The sequence below is a fragment of the Cebidichthys violaceus genome, unplaced genomic scaffold, assembly GCF_023349555.1.
Source record: "Cebidichthys violaceus isolate CVI_PGR_0920_01 unplaced genomic scaffold, fCebVio1.0.p SCAF_9, whole genome shotgun sequence".
NCBI lineage: Eukaryota > Metazoa > Chordata > Actinopteri > Perciformes > Stichaeidae > Cebidichthys > Cebidichthys violaceus.
Genome location: NW_027176975.1, coordinates 3,100,581 through 3,118,982, shown reverse-complemented (window position 1 = coordinate 3,118,982; position 18,402 = coordinate 3,100,581). Strand labels below are relative to the sequence as shown.

At 45.5% G+C, this 18,402-nt stretch overlaps 3 protein-coding genes across 5 annotated transcripts; 1 reads left to right on the top strand and 2 right to left on the bottom strand.

The window, feature by feature from the left end:
* Window positions 1-1,876: 1,876 nt before the first annotated feature.
* Window positions 1,877-5,902, bottom strand: polb (polymerase (DNA directed), beta). Its single transcript, XM_068704082.1, has 14 exons — window positions 5,699-5,902; window positions 5,335-5,392; window positions 5,139-5,205; window positions 4,898-4,972; window positions 4,754-4,812; window positions 3,657-3,706; window positions 3,483-3,534; window positions 3,341-3,395; window positions 3,176-3,248; window positions 3,027-3,097; window positions 2,843-2,929; window positions 2,685-2,752; window positions 2,372-2,511; window positions 1,877-2,277 (listed from the first exon to the last, which is right to left on the bottom strand). The coding sequence occupies exons 1-14, from the start codon at window positions 5,757-5,759 to the stop codon at window positions 2,183-2,185; spliced, it is 1,011 nt and encodes a 336-aa protein (XP_068560183.1). The 5' UTR covers window positions 5,760-5,902; the 3' UTR covers window positions 1,877-2,182.
* A 124-nt stretch (window positions 5,903-6,026) lies between these two features.
* On the bottom strand, window positions 6,027-8,888 carry enkd1 (enkurin domain containing 1). Of its 2 annotated transcripts, XM_068703739.1 has the most exons (8): window positions 8,795-8,888; window positions 8,253-8,343; window positions 7,812-8,036; window positions 7,438-7,610; window positions 7,203-7,349; window positions 6,886-7,028; window positions 6,628-6,764; window positions 6,027-6,538 (listed from the first exon to the last, which is right to left on the bottom strand). In XM_068703739.1, the coding sequence occupies exons 2-8, from the start codon at window positions 8,335-8,337 to the stop codon at window positions 6,378-6,380; spliced, it is 1,071 nt and encodes a 356-aa protein (XP_068559840.1). In that variant the 5' UTR covers window positions 8,338-8,343; window positions 8,795-8,888; the 3' UTR covers window positions 6,027-6,377. The 2 variants fall into 2 exon arrangements, with proteins under 2 accessions (XP_068559840.1, XP_068559841.1); XM_068703740.1 differs by lacking the exon at window positions 8,795-8,888 and having other exon boundaries at window positions 7,438-7,605; window positions 8,253-8,334.
* Window positions 8,889-9,996: 1,108 nt separating this feature from the next.
* vdac3 (voltage-dependent anion channel 3) lies at window positions 9,997-18,372 on the top strand. 2 transcript variants are annotated; one of them, XM_068703808.1, is made up of 10 exons: window positions 10,016-10,087; window positions 13,066-13,182; window positions 14,628-14,699; window positions 14,828-14,877; window positions 15,842-15,994; window positions 16,095-16,147; window positions 16,244-16,471; window positions 16,647-16,797; window positions 17,255-17,312; window positions 17,394-18,372. In XM_068703808.1, exons 2-10 carry the CDS (start codon window positions 13,068-13,070, stop codon window positions 17,483-17,485), a joined length of 972 nt encoding a protein of 323 aa, XP_068559909.1. In that variant the 5' UTR covers window positions 10,016-10,087; window positions 13,066-13,067; the 3' UTR covers window positions 17,486-18,372. The 2 variants fall into 2 exon arrangements, with proteins under 2 accessions (XP_068559910.1, XP_068559909.1); XM_068703809.1 differs by lacking the exon at window positions 13,066-13,182 and having other exon boundaries at window positions 9,997-10,087.
* Window positions 18,373-18,402: the final 30 nt, after the last annotated feature.

Sequence of the window (18,402 nt, the reverse complement as noted above, 5' to 3'; positions counted from 1 at the left end):
CTCTTGCTTTGGTCCAGACCTCTTCCTTCACATCGATATACTGAGACCAGGTTGTCTCCTCTACCCTTGACTATTTGTGCTTGTTATCAAATCACTGGCTATTGCCCTGCGCTCCATAAATGCCAGTGACGGGGTCCTGTGGGAGGGAGGAACAAAGTCTCATTATACGCCGATGATGTATTGTTATACATAACAAATCCATACCACAAAATGACCGAATGTCTCTTTTGAGGGGTCACGGTCGGGTCTCAGGCTACAAGCTGAATTTGTTACAGAGTGAAATATATCCTATAAATACCAAAGCAGGGTCTCTAGTTTACCCACCATGTCGAAAAAGTCAAATGAGCTCAAAGTGTTGAAAGTCATAGTAGAGTACAGCATGTCCAAATAAAGTCATACAAATGTATAGTACAGAATGTCGAAAAATGTCTAGTTTGGTAGATTGAAAATTTGTTTAAAAAAAGTCATAGAATAGAATTTCAATAAAGTATAGTATGTTCAAAAAAGACAAAATAGTTTGTTAAAAAAAGTCGTGAAAAAGTCATAGTGTATAGAAAAAAAGCCGTAGTATAGTATGTCATAAAATGTCATAAAAAAACGTCAGAGTATAGTATGTTTGAAAAACTCACAAGTCATAGTATATTATTTCAAAAAGAGTCATAGTGTAGTATGTCAAAAAAACTCATATTATAGTATGTCTCAGAAGCAATACAAAAAAATCATAGTATAGTATGTCTAAAAAAGTCATGAGAAGAAATCATAAACAGTCACAGCATGTCAAAATACTGCACTAGTATAGTCCTTTTGAGTCTTCTGATCACTCAAAGCTCTTTAACACAACTAGTCATTATTCACCCATTCATACACTGGTGGCGGGGGCTACCATGCAAGGTGCCACCTGCCCATCGGGACTCTAACTAATCACCATTCATAGACCGCAGGAACAGCCTGCGGGAGCACTTTGGGGTTACGTGTATGAAGGGAACATGGACATGGACTAGCAGACTAGTATAGTATGTCAAAAAAGTCATACTTTACTATGTATAGTATAGTATGTTGATAAGAGTAATAAACAGTATAGTATGTCAAAACAAGTTATAAAAAAGCCATTTAACATATTATAGTTATATAGTTGTATAGTATGTTGAAAATGTATGAACAAGTCTGAGTATAGTGAGTCATGTTGGAAATGGACATAGTTATAAAGAGTCGCAGTATAGTATGTCGAAAAATGCAAAAAAAATAAACGGTTTCATGAGGTCAGTGACCTTTGACCCCCAGATTCTAATCCGTTCAACCTTGCGTCCAAATTGACGTCTGTGTCAACATTTTTGAAATTCACTTAGTGTTCCCCGAGATATCACGAGTACAAAACGATCTCCGTCCACAGTGTTTCAGCCATCGTTTCCGAAATGATCTCCGTCCATACTACACGCCTGGAAACGAATATCACGTGACTCTTCACGTACACTGGGCATGCGCCGATGTAAACAGGAAGTAGATTGTTGTACATATGTACTATATACTGTACTATATACTGAAGTCACTATGTAGTACCTTGTAGTATATTATACAACAAACTCTTAAAATTTTAAATTTGATAGTTAAAAAAAAAGTGAAAATTGAAATAAATGAAAATTGTCATTGTATAATTTGGTTACCAATTTATTTTTATTTTCTCAAATATTTCCAGCAATACTTGCAATCCTAATCCTAATCCACCAGTTCTGTTACAGATTAATATCTGTATCAGAGTACACTGTAGTAGTATTTCAGTGACCCTAAAAGCACGGAAAATACGAGTCATCATTTTCACACGACCACATGAAGTCTACCAGTGTAACACTCGTATTCACGTAAACAACAACGGAGGGGGGAAAAAAAAACACTCATTTATTTAAAAAAAAATTAAATAAAACAATGACCTTTATGTCCCAAATTGTAGAAGAACACAGCAAATACATTGAAATGACTTTCATAGTCGCTTTCTTTTCAATAACATAGTTGAATGCTACACTAACACACACACACACACACACACACACACACACACACACACACACACACACACACACACACACACACACACACACACACACACACACACACACACACACACACACACACACGCTTCTGAGATCATTTCCAGCTGCAGCTTCAAATAAAAGTGTAAACATGTGCGTCACTGGCTGCGGTCCTTCGGCTCTCTGTATTTGTAGTGGATGTACTCAAAGATGTCTCTCTCACTGTCCACCAGCAGAGGCTCCCCTGCCACACCTGCAAACAGAGCCACAAAAGAGAAGCAGCGGATGTTAAACGCTTAAAAGCACAAACCATAGAAGAGCACACGTCACGTTTGACTGAGACTCACCGGTGACCCCGAGTGGCCGTATGGTGTACTCATTAAGAGTGAAGCCCTTCTCCAGCGCGTGGGTCCTCATGGTTTTGTTGAAGATGTCACTTCCAGTGAAATAGAGCACGCCACAGTAGTACTGGTCCTTGGGGATTAACCTTGGGGAAACGGAGAGCGGACCGTTAGAGAGCAGGCGCTTTGAAGAGTAAAGACATGGAAACACAGGGTTGTCCTCCATCATAACTGGAGCCTGTTTGTGTGTGTTGTAGTGGGTAGAGGCAATGTTTTCATTTAGGAGGACCGTAGAGCTGAGCAACAGAAAGCAGGGCACCTAATATCAATACGCCTGTGGAGGTATTCTTCCTCTTCTTCGTCACTCTGCTGCAGCTGGCACACTCCCTAGAAAACAAGATCCAGCGCAGAGTGAGCACAGTCACGCACATACTGTACGATCGTTGCACATGTGAAAGAAAGGAGCACGGGCCTCACCATGAACTTAGTGTCTCCTTTGGACAAGGTGTCGGTCACAAACCCAATGGACTCCAGATGTTCCACCACTGCATGGAGGAGCTTGGGCTGGAGACGATGAAGACGAATAGAACACAATATGCATATCAAGTCAAACTGCAGTTAGTAACGTGAACATTGATGCGTGAGCCACAGGAGAGTTTACCTGCTTCTGAGTCTCAGAGGTGTAGTCCGGGTGAGTCAGCAAAATATCGATATCACCACTCGACGCTGCGCCTGGAAATTAGGAACGTGTGAATCAATACGAGAGTCTGACCTGCCGTCATTAAGCGGGCGTCGACGCGAAGGTTTTACCTCTCCTGTAGCTTCCACAGATTGTCCCGATGTAGTCTGCACCGACCTCCTTCAGCTCTCCGACAATAAGAGTCTGAAGGAAAACACACGGCGTAAGAAAAACTCTCCGTAAAACAGCTAATAAGACGACAACAAAAAAAGAAAACGTAGATGCTTCCTCTTCACCTCCATCTGCTCCATTTCCGCACGTGGAATCCTCTTCTCAAACTCCTCAAAGTACCTGAAGGCAGCGAAATGAATCACGACACACAACTCAGACTTAAGATGTTCAGACAGTTTATTTTGGCAGAAATGAAGCTGAACTTACTTGAGTCCGATCTGTTGATGATGGTTGAGCTTGTGCTCGATCTTCTTCAAATCTAAAGACATTAACAGAGCATTTAAGATCTACAGTGAGCACTTGTGTTGAGCGTCGAATCAAACGTGAAGCACCGATAAAGATTCTTTTAAAACAATTCTAATAAAAAGAAACTTAACAAACCTTCTAATGTCTTCACCCCGTCTTCGAAAAACTTCCTGGCGGCCGCGGGGCTGAAGTCAAGAGAAGCAGTTTGTTACACAAAGACACACAAATAACACACAACACAACCACACAAACATCTGGAACCTATTGCTGCTTGCAACTAAATTCTGGAACCTATTGCTGCTTGCAACTAAATCATTTCCCCTTGCGGGATCAATAAAGTTACTATCTATCTATCTATCTATCTATCTATCTATCTATCTATCTATAAGCTCTTAGAGTATATCCACACTACTCCGTTTTCGTTTGGAAACGCATATGTTTTGCTCCGGTTACACTGAGCGTCCACACTACGCCGGCGTTTTGGAGCACCGTAAACGGAGGAGTTTAGAAACGATCCCGAAGCCGGATAACTTTGAAAACTCCGGGTAGCGTATTCGTGTGGACGGGCGGAAACGCATACGTTTGGAAACGATGACGTAACACCCGCGATCGACTACCAGGTTAACTGACAACTGATTGCAGGCATTGCTGACCTTGTTGTCTTTACTAGCAGCTGTTGTCCAGTTAAAGTCTGCATGTCTGAGGAGGAAACAGCTGTTATTGTAGCGATCAGTGAGCGGAGAGAGAGCGAGAGCGAGAGCGAGAGAGAGAGAGAGAGACCCACAGCGCTGTAACTAACGTTAAGTCTGAAAAATAAAACTTATTAAACTTTCCACGAACTGTATCTGTTTGAGTTTATAGAGGAAGATTTGAGAGAAGATCTTAAGTATCAAACACATACTTACGATCATTAAAGACTACTTTATTACTCTGGTTGCTTAGTTACAAAATACGACAATCTACTTCCTGTTTACATCGGCGCATGCCCAGTGTACGTGAAGAGTCACGTGATATTCGTTTCCAGGCGTGTAGTATGGATGGAGATCATTTCGGAAACGATGGCTGAAACACTGTGTGGACGGAGATCGTTTTCGTTTGAAAACGGAGTAATGTGGATGTAGCCTTAAAAGCAACCGGCGCAAAAGACGTCTGTCGCGGCAGCCAATCGGCTGTCGTCTCAGAACTAAGTTAGTCAGGTGTGCGCGTCGGTGGCTAGTGATTTGGTTGATTACCCAATTCCAGTGACTCTGGTGAGGAAATTGATAGAAGAGCTGGTGTCGTCGGTACGGATCTAGATGAAAAAACACAAGAGTAGCGCGTCAGTATTGTGTAATACATTTAAAAACATGTATGTGTCGCCACGCCCCAACGCTCACCTTTTCCAGTTTCCGTAGCGTGCCGGTTTGTAGGAACTCATCGATCTTTTCTGCTATTTTCGCTCCAACACCGTCCTGTTGACGTGCGAGACAAGCGTGAGGGTGCTGAACAAACGTAGTGCTGTTGACAAATCAGTATGCATCTGGACCCTGTGTCACCAGGTCAAACTTCCACATGTCGCGTGATGCGTTTCTTTAAATAAAAAAAAGGCATCAACTGAAGCAATTTTAATGCACGTACCAGTTTCTTGGCCTCTTCGCCATTTTTGATTTTGTTTGGGTACTTGGAGATGGTAGATGCTGCTTTCCTAGACAGGGAATAGGCACACAAAAAAACCACACGTTTCAATCTGAAGTGCCTTGTTTGGACATTATATTACATTAGGTATCACACCTGGCTGTCTCAACCCTCACCCTTTAAACGCCTCGCTGCTTACCTGTACGCGTTGTACTTGTGTATTGCCCTGTTGACGTTCTTCTCATAATTGGCCAGCTCTGGAAAACAGAAGTTAACACACACACACGTCTTACGGCTTCATATTCACCTCGCGCTCCTGCAGTTTATTGACCACAGAAGGCATTTAAATGTCAACTCTCTCTCTCTCTCTCTCTCTTTGAGCTATCAGAGCAGAGAAACTCGGGATAGTTTCAAGCAAACTCGAGTCACAAACGTTATCATTTAGCATATTTAAATGGCGTTACTTATGCAAAGATATTTGGATATTTTGGCTTATAAACGGAACCCGAGCGTCACGCTAGCTACTGTTAGCCGAGCGCAGCCGTCTTCTCTGCTGCACTCACCGACCAGAAAGTCAGTTATTCCCTCATTGGGGGATTCCTGTGGCGCTTTCCTCTTGCTCATGGTGTCTTTGGCGAGCTGTCAAGTGTCCGCTGTACACTTTGAAACGACTTTAATACGCACGCGTGGGAAGTTTAAAACGTGTGTAATCTCGGCTAGCCTCCAACCTAGCACATTAGCTTTAGCACAGGCTGAACAATGACCGAAAGACGTTGAGGGGGTAGGGGGGGCGGGGCGTGCGTCACACGTCATACAAACTCAGAGTTGTGACGTAGTAATTCAAAAATGACTTCTTCAGCACACTGACTGTGTCCACGCTGTACGTTTTAATACACAAGAATGTAAAAATATCCATATACAATGACTTCACAAAAAATATGCATTATTACAAAGCGCCAGCTTTACACACAGACTAAACCAAACACATCTCATCAATGACTCTCTCTTTAACTAGCAGTTATTAACATTAATGTACAGACAAGAAAGAATGCATATTGTTCAGTAGCATGTTTACTGCTCCGTAAAGCAGTTTATAATTTAATGAATGATGATGATGATTAAGTGATCGTCTGTTTTACAAGGTTCAGCGTTATGTCAATAGAAATGAATCTCAATAAAGCGGTGGATTTACAGGACCGTATCCTCCTCCTCCTCCTCCTCCTCCTCATCCCTCCTCATGTGTTAGGAATCTATTTTTACGTAAACTCTGTCCCTGGAGAATATTTTAACGGCCTCCTCGATTTCAGAGAGCCTACAATCGAGATGAGCCCGGCGCGCTCGAACGCTCAGACTGTCGGCATTGAGGGGGAGGGACAGCAGCTCCGCCACGAGGGAGCGATGGGCTGAGGAAACAAACGGAGAAAAAAAACAGCAGAATTAGAGAAGCACGTATTCACTATAGTAGTACTACTAAAGAGCCACAGAGACGTACTCTCTTTGAGGGACTTCAGAGTTTCCTGCCTCTCGCTCTCGCGCATCAGGGTGTGACCCGCTGGGACCGTAGGATCAGGTGCGTTCCTCCTCCTCTCCTCCGCCTCTTTGTGCCACTGCTCCTTCCTTTCCTCAAGGCTGAGTGCGTGTTTTCGTATTTAGTGAGAGGGAGAGCGGAAATGAGCAACGGCGGTAAAAAAAGTCCACCTGTGTTTTCACCAAAAAGCTGATTGTGAGTTGTAGGTGAGTGGGTACTCACTACTGAGGCACCTGTCCCTTGACCGCGCTGGGGACGGGCTTCTCTGGAAGGCTTGTCAGGGACTGGGACCGACGCAGCACAGTTTTTCCCGCCGACCGGGCGTTGTGTTTTACGAAGTCCACCGACTGGCCTTGCACCTGTAACTGCATCCACACACAACAACGCATGGAATCAAAACAACAACAAAAAAAGGAAATGTTGCAGATACACAACAAATTGAGGAAAGCTCTCGCCAGCTCTGCTCGTCAAAATCAATATATTATACCTCTTATTGTCTGATCATGTGAGTCTGTATGAATAAACATAAACATTCTCACTTGCAAGTTCTGGTCCCGGACGGAGCTGCAGGAGGCCGGGCGTCGCAAAGCCACAGGAGAGGTTTTGGAGTGCGACGCTGGCGGGGCAGAAGAAGAGTGGCCCTTCAGAAAGTTTTGACACTGTGGTTTAGAAGTGGGACTGGAAACCTGCACCAAGGAGACTGGGTTAGAAGCGAGCCAGAGGGAATACGGATGACTCGAGGACTTGCGTTCGTTTGCAGACTTGCTTCCTTGCCTGCAGCTGGACCATCACCCGGGACGGGACGTTCTGGTATTTGGAGGAAGTCCAGAGAGCTTTCACTGGAAGCGGGCGGGAGTGCGCTCTCTCAGCCTCCTGCTCCTTGCAGCGCCTCTGAATCTCCCTGAGCCGACGCACATTCTCTTTACCAAAGTCGTGCACCCGCTGCTCTGAGGGTCAAGCGTTACAAAAGTTGGTCTCACTTTTAAAAAATGTTTGTTGGGGCTTAGTGGGCTCAATCAAACTTTGACTCGTTATAACAACTTAAATATGGAAAAAGTAGAAATCATATGTGACATCTGGGACCGTCCTTCAAGAAAAAACACAGCTGCTCTTTAAGTTTACGGCCCTGAACAAATGGATAGTCTTACTCTGTTTGGGAACAGGGGTGATGGCGACACCGTCCAGTTTGAGCAGCTCCCCCACCACCCCTCTCCGTCCTCGTTCCAGAATGTGAGAGGCATTGGGGCCGATACGGGGAGGGCGCGCTGGGGTACGAGCGCTGTAGCAGCCGGGGTACAACGCGGGGTCTGGAGCGAGGGGCCCCGAGAGCAGGGCCACAGTTCCATCGTGGTTCCCCTCTAGACGGCCACGTGCTGGAGAAAGAAAGAAAAGAAACAAAACAGGCTAATGTTTGGAGAACAGCACGTTTGCCCCACATGGGATGGATCCTGGGCCTCATTTCTGATTAGCACTCGTGGATGTCAATAGACTTAACTCCAAAAGATGCAAGGTTTGTGGATGTGACCCCCCCCAAAATCACTGGGATCACTGCATAATGAATACAGCTGAGCCCCGTGACTGCATCGAACCTGAAGCAGGTCGTCTGTAGAACTGAGGAAGCAGAGAAGGATCCGGGGGGATTGGCCCGGATATTGTTGAAGGTCCCTCACACATCTGAAGCTGCAGGGGGGGGGACAACATCAACAACTGTTGAAAGTTGCTGTAGCAGCTAAGCAACAGTCGAACATACAACTATTTACAATGATGATTGGTTAGTGACAAGCAAGATATTAAATAACCAATAATTTACTGTAATAACTGTATTATGTATGTATATAACCAAATCACAGACTGAATGAATACGACTACGCAGAAGTGCAGTTTGCTTTAAGTTTATGTTTTGATAGGTTGGTCTGCGTGGTGCGTGAAATGAATACGTGAATGAATGAATCATTCTTTAGGTTATAGCTGTGAAAACACGCCGTTCGTGCGGCTAACGTACCGCTAGCTGGTTTGTTGTGAAGTTAGCTAACGTCACGAGACGTGCCTTTAATAATTAAAGTAGATTAAATACATAATTTTTTTTTTGTTTTGTTTAAGCTGCATAACGTTATGAAGTCAATCAGCGTACCTGTAATATATCTTCGTGTTTATCAGTTGAGGATTTTCTTCACGAGACTGATGACGCTGAGGTATAAACCGTATTAATGCTTGTTGCAGTACTCCTCGCCATGGCAACGGGGCACCTGCGCACAGAACTAGACGTGATAGAAGAGAAACAGTCACCCACTTCTATCAACATTTCATCCACATTTATCCAAAATAATTTAACTAATAAACAGTTGGGGGTTGAATATAAATTAGACACCGACCGAGCAGCCTACAGCGTGTTGCCCACTAATTCATAATCATTGTCAGTTAAAATTGTGTCGCATTATTTTGGTGACTAGCCTTAAAGGGATTACTGATAATTATAATAATAATAATAATAATAATAATACATATTCAATTATTAATAATACGTAACTCACAAGTTATGATTTAATGGGGTCACGCCGGCACTGACCTGAAGTTTACAGTTCTAGCAGGTGTATTTCTATAGTAATCCTGCTGGTGCCTGTATTGCTGGATATTTAGTTCCCCGAGTATTGCCTTGCAGGTTTACCAAAGACACATTAAATTAAGTACGACTGCCACACCTACACCACAACTATTACCCTGGAGTCAAAATATAACCATTTGATTGCTTGAGCTTTCTGGGGGAGGTAGTCTACACTGTACTCATTCTGAGATATTAATGTCTGCCTGACAGGCTCTCATCAGGGAGTACCAAATACATTCATTAGTGTTATTAGCTGGAGGTCATCGCCCTCGAGTGGTGTAAGAGTCTTATTACACCGAAACAAATGCAGCATTTCCACAGTTGTGTCTCACACTGTTGCTATAATATAATATAACATAATATATTATAACATAATATATTATACAATAATATATTATAACATAATATATTATAATATAATATATTTTTTATATATTATAGCCACTGCCAGTGTGAAACAACAATACACACACACACACACACACACACACACACACACACACACACACACACACACACATACACACACACATGCTTATATGATTATGTTATTATACAAATCAAACACCTTCTGAGCACCAAAGATCTTCTCAATAATTGTGACGGTGTCCACGTGTAAACATGTACGAACAGTATAACTAAGTATACTATATGAGTTGTTGTGTTTTTGCTCAATGTCAATTGCACAACGGCCCCGCCCTCGGTCGGAGGTCTGACTCGCGCCTGCCCAGTTGTGCGTAGTCTCCGCTTTCTCCTTCACTGTGCCCCGCTGCTCCGAACAGCGACCGTCAGACTCTTGCACGCTCCGCCCCACAAATAAAGGTAAGGAAACAACTGACTTCAGCAAATTGTTATTTTGAAAAAAACTTATGCTCTATATGTCGGTTCATTGAGCTGTTGTTAACTGTCGCTTCTGACTGTCGGTGAGAAATGAGTCACACATATAAAGGGTGTGCGTGCAGCAGCAGCAGCAGCAGCCGGGGTCTTAATGCCACTTCAGGCCTGTGTGTGTCATTAGTGTAAACTGTAAACTGGCTAAAAACCCTGAGGGAGTTTTGCGCAATGTATTTGCGTAAATGTGATGCGGAGAGGTGGCACGTGGGGGTCCCACTGTCATGTTGTCTGTTTGGTTTTAAAGTAGCATATAAAAGTAGCATATTTCACCACTGCGGCGAAACACCCAGAAAACAGCTGAGATTAGATTCTGCGTTTGAAAAAAAAAAAAAAGTTCGCTGTTGCAGTGATGGAAACAACTCCGCGCGGACAACCAGAAGTCTCGCGGACGCACGGGCTATGGACAACCAGAAGTGGACGCATCTGGACAATATAAGAATACTGGTCCACTGTATGTTACAGGGCCGCACATGTCTTACTTCACCGTCTTATCTGGATGTCTGGAGGGCACAAAGTCTACGAACGGCTTCTTAACAGGGACCGTTATCTTTGGCCACTGTGGCCATCTTTACGCACGCTCCTCCCTATGCAATTCCATAGTAGACAAAGAGCGGTGTAGGGGACACACGCTGGGTATTTATTAGGCAAATCAAGTCGAACAGTTTTCTAATTGACATTAGGTCATTTACCTGCTTTTTAAAGAGCTTAAAGACACTCTATATCCAGGCTGCTGCAGTGAGCACACTGGTAAACAAGTGCTCTCACACGTCAGTCTGAACTGTTGTCAATAACGGACCCCACTATGGGTCAAATGCATCCCTACCTCACGCTCCTTAAGCTATAAATTGTCTTAGTGTAACTTGACCGCGCTCGACCTTATCTCACAGCCACACATTCCTCCCGTTAGACACTTGCCTTGGTTTCACCTTATCTGAGGGTTCGGCCAGCGTCGGGCAACTGCCTGTTTACACGGTTCTATAGGTGCTTTTTTAGTTCAGCACGCTCATTAGCAAGAGGGAGAGTGTCAGGGTTCGGTCCCATACTGAACCGAGAAAGTCTCGCTGTTCTTCAACTATTGAATAAATGTCAACATGATTGCTAAACCTTTAGAAATTGCAAAGGCGTTGCATAACCAATACCAATTTCTGTTCAGACTATTACATTAAATTAAATAAAAAACATCCAACACACTGGCTTCACCTTCACAAATACAAGACGTTGACAATTTTTTTTACCAAATTTTGTAATATATATACTGTATATATATACAGTATATATAGGAGCAGGTCTCCAATAGATGAGGTCAAAATGTAAAAGTAATAACGTGTCAATACTAAATGACTAAAAGCACATACAACAGTGTCATCGCTGTGAGACCACCATGGACAAATAGCAGACTTTGTCCTGTTTTAAAGACATTATGTGTCTGTCCACACAGTCCACCATGTTGTTGCTGGCGTTGCTCTCTGTTTCCCCCCTCACTCACCGCTGTTGATCACGGGGTGTCATTGTGACCTTTGAGCTCTCAGTCAAGGCCGTTCGGCTGGCTGCTGCCCATAAAAGTGTAAAGGCCGGCGGCAGCAGCAGTGTGTGTGTTTGTGTGTAAATACAGTGTGACGAGTGAGTCTGTCTTCCTACGAGGTTTAATAGGTTGAACCCGGAGGAGGACGCATGCTGTGGCTCCTGGGGGGGGGGGGGGGGGGGGGGACCACACTCTTTTGATTGTGGGCCGCATGCAGAAACACGGAAGGAGTCACGAGCAAAACAACAGCAAATGTTTTCAACCTGATACACTGAAAGAAAAATAGCGATTCACCTATTTATCAAAATAACTGTGCAATACGGTGAAATGTTGGACGTTACAGTTGTTTCCTGGAGTGCCCACATATCACAAAAACTCTGTATCTGCTGCCCCCCCCCCCCCTCAGCCCTAGTCACATGTGCTGTAGTGTTGGGTTCACCTGGGCTAAATTTAGAGCTACGTGTTTGAGACTGACGGATGAAGGCCAGCAGGGAAAGGGTCAAACATGGAGTGCCAGTGTGGAGCGGAGCAGGAGAAGAGGAGAGCATCTCGGGTGAAGTGACAAAGACTTGCACCTGGTCGGCGAAAAATGTAGGTCAACCGGCAACCTTTTGACAAATGAACACTGAGGCAGCAGAGAGACGGACAGGACGGCGTGACACACGCCGTGGGGTTCACGGTCGGGTGTTTGCAACGTGAGAAGGATGGAGGTATTTATCTCGACCAATGAGAGACGGCGTCTCGACACATTTCTGTATTTGTAGTCTTTCTGACTCTTGTTTTTCAATGGCTGCTTTAAAGTGGGTGGGACTTAAAAGATGATGTCCCGATAGTTCAGCAACACGTGAATCAGAATCTGACGACAGCGGTGCAGGAGACCGATATTTCTCCCAGGAGTTGGTAGAGACCAAAATAGAGCTAAAAGAGAGAGTGAAACGTTCACCGGGTGACCGGAAACAAGACGAGCGGATGTGTAAATAAGCAATATCATCATAAAATATGTCAACGTCTGAAGGACTCTGCTCATGTTGCCTATAGGTGACATGTGACGGGTCGCTTTGACGTCTGGTTGCATCACAGCGTGCTGTTGGTGCAACACGCATGGACGCGTGTTCAGGTGGTGCCTTTCTTCTGTGCCCTTGTCAGGGACAGACGGGCTTCTATATTTCACCACATCATCGTTTTCCACCCTTAACGCCAGTAATCAGTGTTCCTTGTCTGATAATAAAAAGCCACCGCTCAGCCTTCATCGCGCTCAGAGCGCACGCGTTCATCACCTGTGCACGCATACGGAACAATAGCCCGCGTATCGTGCACAGCGCTGGACTTCTTGCCAAAAGTGTCCCTTGTTGTCCCCTCCTTGCGTTTCCCGTCCTCTGAGGAGACATGGCAGAGAAAGGAGAGGGGTGCGAGGTCCAGCGGGACGAGGCAGGAAAAGGCAAGCAGGCGGTGAACAAAGGCCACTGTGGGACATGTCAGCACCGCACACCCAAGGGACATGGTGAGTGGTGGACGGGGGGGGGGGGCAGACGACCAATCATCGGGGCCCCTGGATTGAGCTTTGGCCGCAGTGACGTTAATCTCTTGAGGGCCAAGATTTGCATGTGTGTGACATTTTTTTTTTCATCTTTGTCAATTCCAGTGTTGACAGATGTTTAGATTTTCTGAGGAAAAATTTGAGGTTGCATTACCAGAAGCAAAGTCTTCATCCTCTGCAAAATAAAAAAAAAAATGATTATGATTATCAGTTGAGGGAGCGATCAGGACAAAAGCACAGAAAGGAAGGCGAGTCACTAGTGAAACATTAAACCAGCTTTAGGTAATAAGTGATTCTAAATGTTCCAGCAGTCACCTGGTCAAAAATGTCTTCTTCTTCACACACACACACACACACTGAGCCAGGGGACCCTGATGACCGTCTGAAGCCGGTGCAGTGCAGTGGTGTGCAGGACTCGTAGTTGCTGACTAACCAAAGCTGCTGCTGCTGCTTAGGTTAGCTCTACCGCATTGGCTTTGCATATTTCGTAACACAACATACATATACATATATATATATATATATATATATATATATATATATATATATATATATATATATATCTTTTCCCACTCAAGCATAGCATAATGGGGTTGTTGGTCATGTTTCAAGACAGCATGGGTGGCTGTGTGATCGTTTACATTTGGAGTCCCTCTTCCTCTTAGGGAAGGCTTCATTAGAGAATCAGTCGCATTAGTTCAGCAACATCCGCTGCTTGCTAATGGACCGCTGCCAGGCAATCAATAGGGCTTACATGGAAGAGAGGGGGGGGGGGGCTGTAAATCACCCAGGCAGCCCCCTCCCCCCCAAAGATGGTGAGGGTCTCCCAACTGAGGCAAACGCCAGGTAAACATTCGGTAGAAAACGCTGTGGTGCTTTGTGTGTGAGCAAATATCTTATATATTACATATATACATATATACATATATATATATATATATATATGTATATATGTATATATGTATGTATGTTATGTACTTATGTTCATGTCCTCAGAAGTGCTCTCATTGCTCACCTTCCTCCATGTGTCCGCAAGAGGTTTTCAGCTTGTTGGTTGTTTGCAGCGTTTTTTCGGTTTAAAGGGGCATTCCACCGAGTGAGGCAGCACTGTCTGAACATTTCACGCGGTAGGGAACGAAAGGCACTATCGAGTTGCATTATGGGAAATGCAGGATCCAGGATTTTTTTTTTTTTCCCATGCAAGGGACTAAAAAAAAAACCCCCCAAAAAAACGTGATATTTCCTCTGCTGCCGTCAGTTATGACTGTTATTTGACAATCTGTCCTCCAGCTTTATGGAAGCGCATGAATCAGATGCTGGCGTATCCCTTTAACTGTGCTTTTTTTTTTTTTTTTTTGCATTGCTGTGAAGCGTGTGCTCTTTCATAACCCGCACGTCTGTTCCCTCAGGCACAATGGCCGTCCCTCCTGCATACTCAGACTTGGGGAAATCTGCCAAAGACATCTTCAACAAGGGCTTCGGTAACTCCACAAAGTTCTCACATCAATATACTTTGTGCGATTGAAGAGAGCATGCTTGTTTGCCCTGTGTCACTTGGATTGTTCAAGGATGTTGTTTTTCCACTCTTGTCCCTAATTTCCTTTCCCAGGATATGGAGTTCTCAAGCTGGACGTTAAGACCAAGTCCCAGAGTGGAGTTGTAAGTACGGCTGTTTGTCTCCGTCTATAAGCTTCGTCTTCACGGCCTCTCACTCTGAGAATTACCCAAAAAAATAAAGCGCTGACCCCCCACGGCCTTCGCTTCATGTCACAGTGTGTTTGCTGCCTGATGTGTGCTCAGAGGAACCTACACAGTCAGCAGATTGACACCGTCTGCCAGAGTTTACTACTTTTGAGTGCTTAGTTCGCTCCAGACATGTTGTGTGTCTGTGTTGCTGCAAACCTGTTGTTGCCGTGGTGAAACCATAATGAGCATTGGCATCCAGAGTTACCCACATGCCACAGAACTCAAACGGAAAAGTTGTAAATGTCTTCCCTCTGTGTCAGCTTTCTGCTTCCCATTTCCCCAGAGAGCATGTTCTCCTTAACTTTCTCTCTTTTCTCTTTTCTTTTCCCGCTTCTTCTTTGGATCTTCCTGTCAGATGGTAAGAGTGTGTGTGTATGTGTGTGTGTGTGTGTGTGTGTGTGTGTGTGTGTGTGTGTGTGTGTGTGTGTGTGTGTGTGTGTGTGTGTGTGTGTGTGTGTGTGTGTGCGTGTGTGTGTGTGCGTATCGGGACACAGGTGCACCGTCCAGTGTTGCGTGCACAATGGCTTTCCTCTGCAGCGGCAGCTCGTCCGAGCGACACCCTTTTTACCCCCCCGACTTCCTCCGCAGCGACACTCACAGCCAACCTCCCTCCCCCCCCCAACTCGGTTATCCATCTTAAAGTGTAGTTTGTCTGTTAAATAAGCAGACATGCAAACCTGAGAGGGGTTGTGCGTCAGAGGCAAGGCTTGCTCTGTCTTTTCTCCCTGTGTGTTTTCTCTCCCCTTCCCCGCTTATAGCTGCTGTAGTTGAGCTCTAATGTGCCTTTCTGCTCACCTTCCCCACCTCCATCTCCACCTCCATCTCCCCCTGTCATCACTTCATCCTCCCCCCCCCCCCCCCTTTTCTGTCCCTGCAGGAGTTCGCCACCTCCGGCTCCAACAACACCGACACGGGGAAGTCGGGAGGCCACCTGGAGACCAAGTACAAAGTGAAGGAGCTGGGCCTCAGCTTCAACCAGAAATGGAACACGGACAACACTCTCACCACGGAGATCACCATGGAGGACCAGGTGGAGTCCGAATGTCACAATGTTCTAAAACACAAAAGCATTCGCTTTCAGAGGGAGTATGATCAGCTCATGACCTCTTTGTGTGTTTGTCCTCCTGTAGCTGGCTCAGGGCCTGAAGCTCGGTCTGGACGCGTCATTTGTGCCCAACACCGGGTAAGAACAGCCCGAGTGGTTTTCAATGTCTTAATTAAATTAGTCAATGAATACAGATGTTTATAATACATTACCCATATCTTTTCCTTCCTCTAGCAAGAAGAGTGCCAAGCTGAAGTCCGGCTACAAGCGGGACTTTGTAAATGCGGGCTGCGACCTGGACTTCGACATGGCCGGTCCCACCGTCCACGGCGCCGCCGTGCTGGGCTACGAGGGCTGGCTGGCGGGCTACCAGTTGGCTTTCGACACGGCCAAGTCCAAACTGACCCAGAACAACTTCGCCCTCGGATACAAGGCCGGTGACTTCCAGCTTCACACCAACGTGTGAGTCACTGCGTCGCAGCGCGGAGAGAGAGAGAGAGAGAGAGAGGCAGGAAGTGGAAGTGACACATCGCATACGGGAAGCAACACAAAAGGAGTGGAAGCGCTCCCCCCCCCCCCCCCCCACCAGGAAGGAGACATCAAGTTCTCATCGCCACCTTTTTTTCTTGTGTTTCAGAAATGACGGCACGGAGTTCGCCGGCTCCATTTACCAGAAGGTGAACGCCAACTTGGAGACAGCGGTGCACCTGGCCTGGACGGCCGGCAGCAACAACACACGCTTTGGAATCGGAGCCAAATACCAGCTGGATAAGGACGCCTCCCTGTCTGTAAGCAATCACTCCGAAAACATCACGCACAGCTTGGACTCAACAACTGACGTTAACATGCTGCAGTTTAATTAATGTAGTGTAATTACAGTACATTACAGTCATTTAGCAGACGCTTCTATCCAAAGCGACTTACAATTCCGTATCTATCTATAGATCGTAGGCAGCAATTTTGCAATACGGGAGCAATTTTGGGGTTAAGCGTCTTGCTCAAGGACACATTGACATGAGGCTAGCGGAGCAGGAGCCGGGGATCGAACCACTGACCTGGTTGAAAGTTGGCCCTGCTCTCCACTTAGCCACGTTCACCCCTTGGCATCAGTTGTTGACTTGACGCTGCTGTATCCATATGTAATAATAAATGATGTAACCGGGTCCAGCATCCCATCCATCTGCTCTCCTGACGCTGCGCTCACGAGCGTCTCACCCGTCCATGACGTCTCCTTTCTCCTCGCAGACCAAAGTCAACAACGCCTGCCTCGTTGGAGTTGGATACACACAGACCCTCAGGCCAGGTTAGCCGATTGCTGGATTCATTCATTCATTTTTTTTGTTTGTAACGATACAAACGTAATTCTGACTCGTCCTCCCCGCAGGAGTGAAGCTCACGCTCTCGGGTCTGCTCGACGGGAAGAACGTGAACGGCGGCGGCCACAAAGTGGGCCTGGGTTTCGAGCTGGAGGCGTAGAGAGGTCAGCGGGAGGACGGACACGGGAGGGAGGAGGAACGCAACGCGGGACAAGAAAGAGAGAGAGTCCAGATGTGTGAAAAACGCAGCAGACCACGTCAACAAACACACACACACACACACACACACACACACACACACACACACACACACACACACACACACACACACACACACACACACACACACACACACACACACACACACACACACACACTCGTTGGCCTTATCCCTAAAAGCCCAAGCCAGCCTCTAACACCTCCAGTACTGTAGTTTCAAAAGAATCGAGCATTATTTTTGTGACGGTTACTTTTGAATGAAATCATTAAAACAGCTCCCACAGCCAACCTGTGAGCACACGACACCAGAACACGACACAGAACAGACACAAGTGCGCTTTTAAAAGAGCATTTGTGTCTTGAACGTATGTTTTTAAGCACCTTGTAGTTTCTGACTGTGTGGTCAGAATGTTTCTAGACATTAATGTGATTATTAGACGCTTGTTTTCGGTATATTGTGGTTTCGTTGCATGCTTTCGAGGCGAGAGACACGGGTTTGTTTTGATGCAACAGATGCAATAACAGTTGTGGAGAGTCGAGCGGAGGAGACAAAGAGCGGCGGATCCTCCTCGGGTTCAGTGGGCCGACTCCACCGTCTGACCTCGTTTCAACCCGCGGACCTTCGGTTCTAAATGTCGGGTTTTTTCAGGTCAAAATTTTGCAGACTCAGCGTCACCTCTCCGTCTCGTCTGGTGTCCTGTACCTCTTCGACCGTCACCACTACATTTCACTTTATCTGTGCTGTGCTTTGTGTAGAGAGAGTTAAGTCAACAATTAGGACCTCAAACTGATTTCATTGAATTCATGAATAAAGAATGTTAAACATCATCATTTGGAGGTGTGTATGCTTTTAAAATA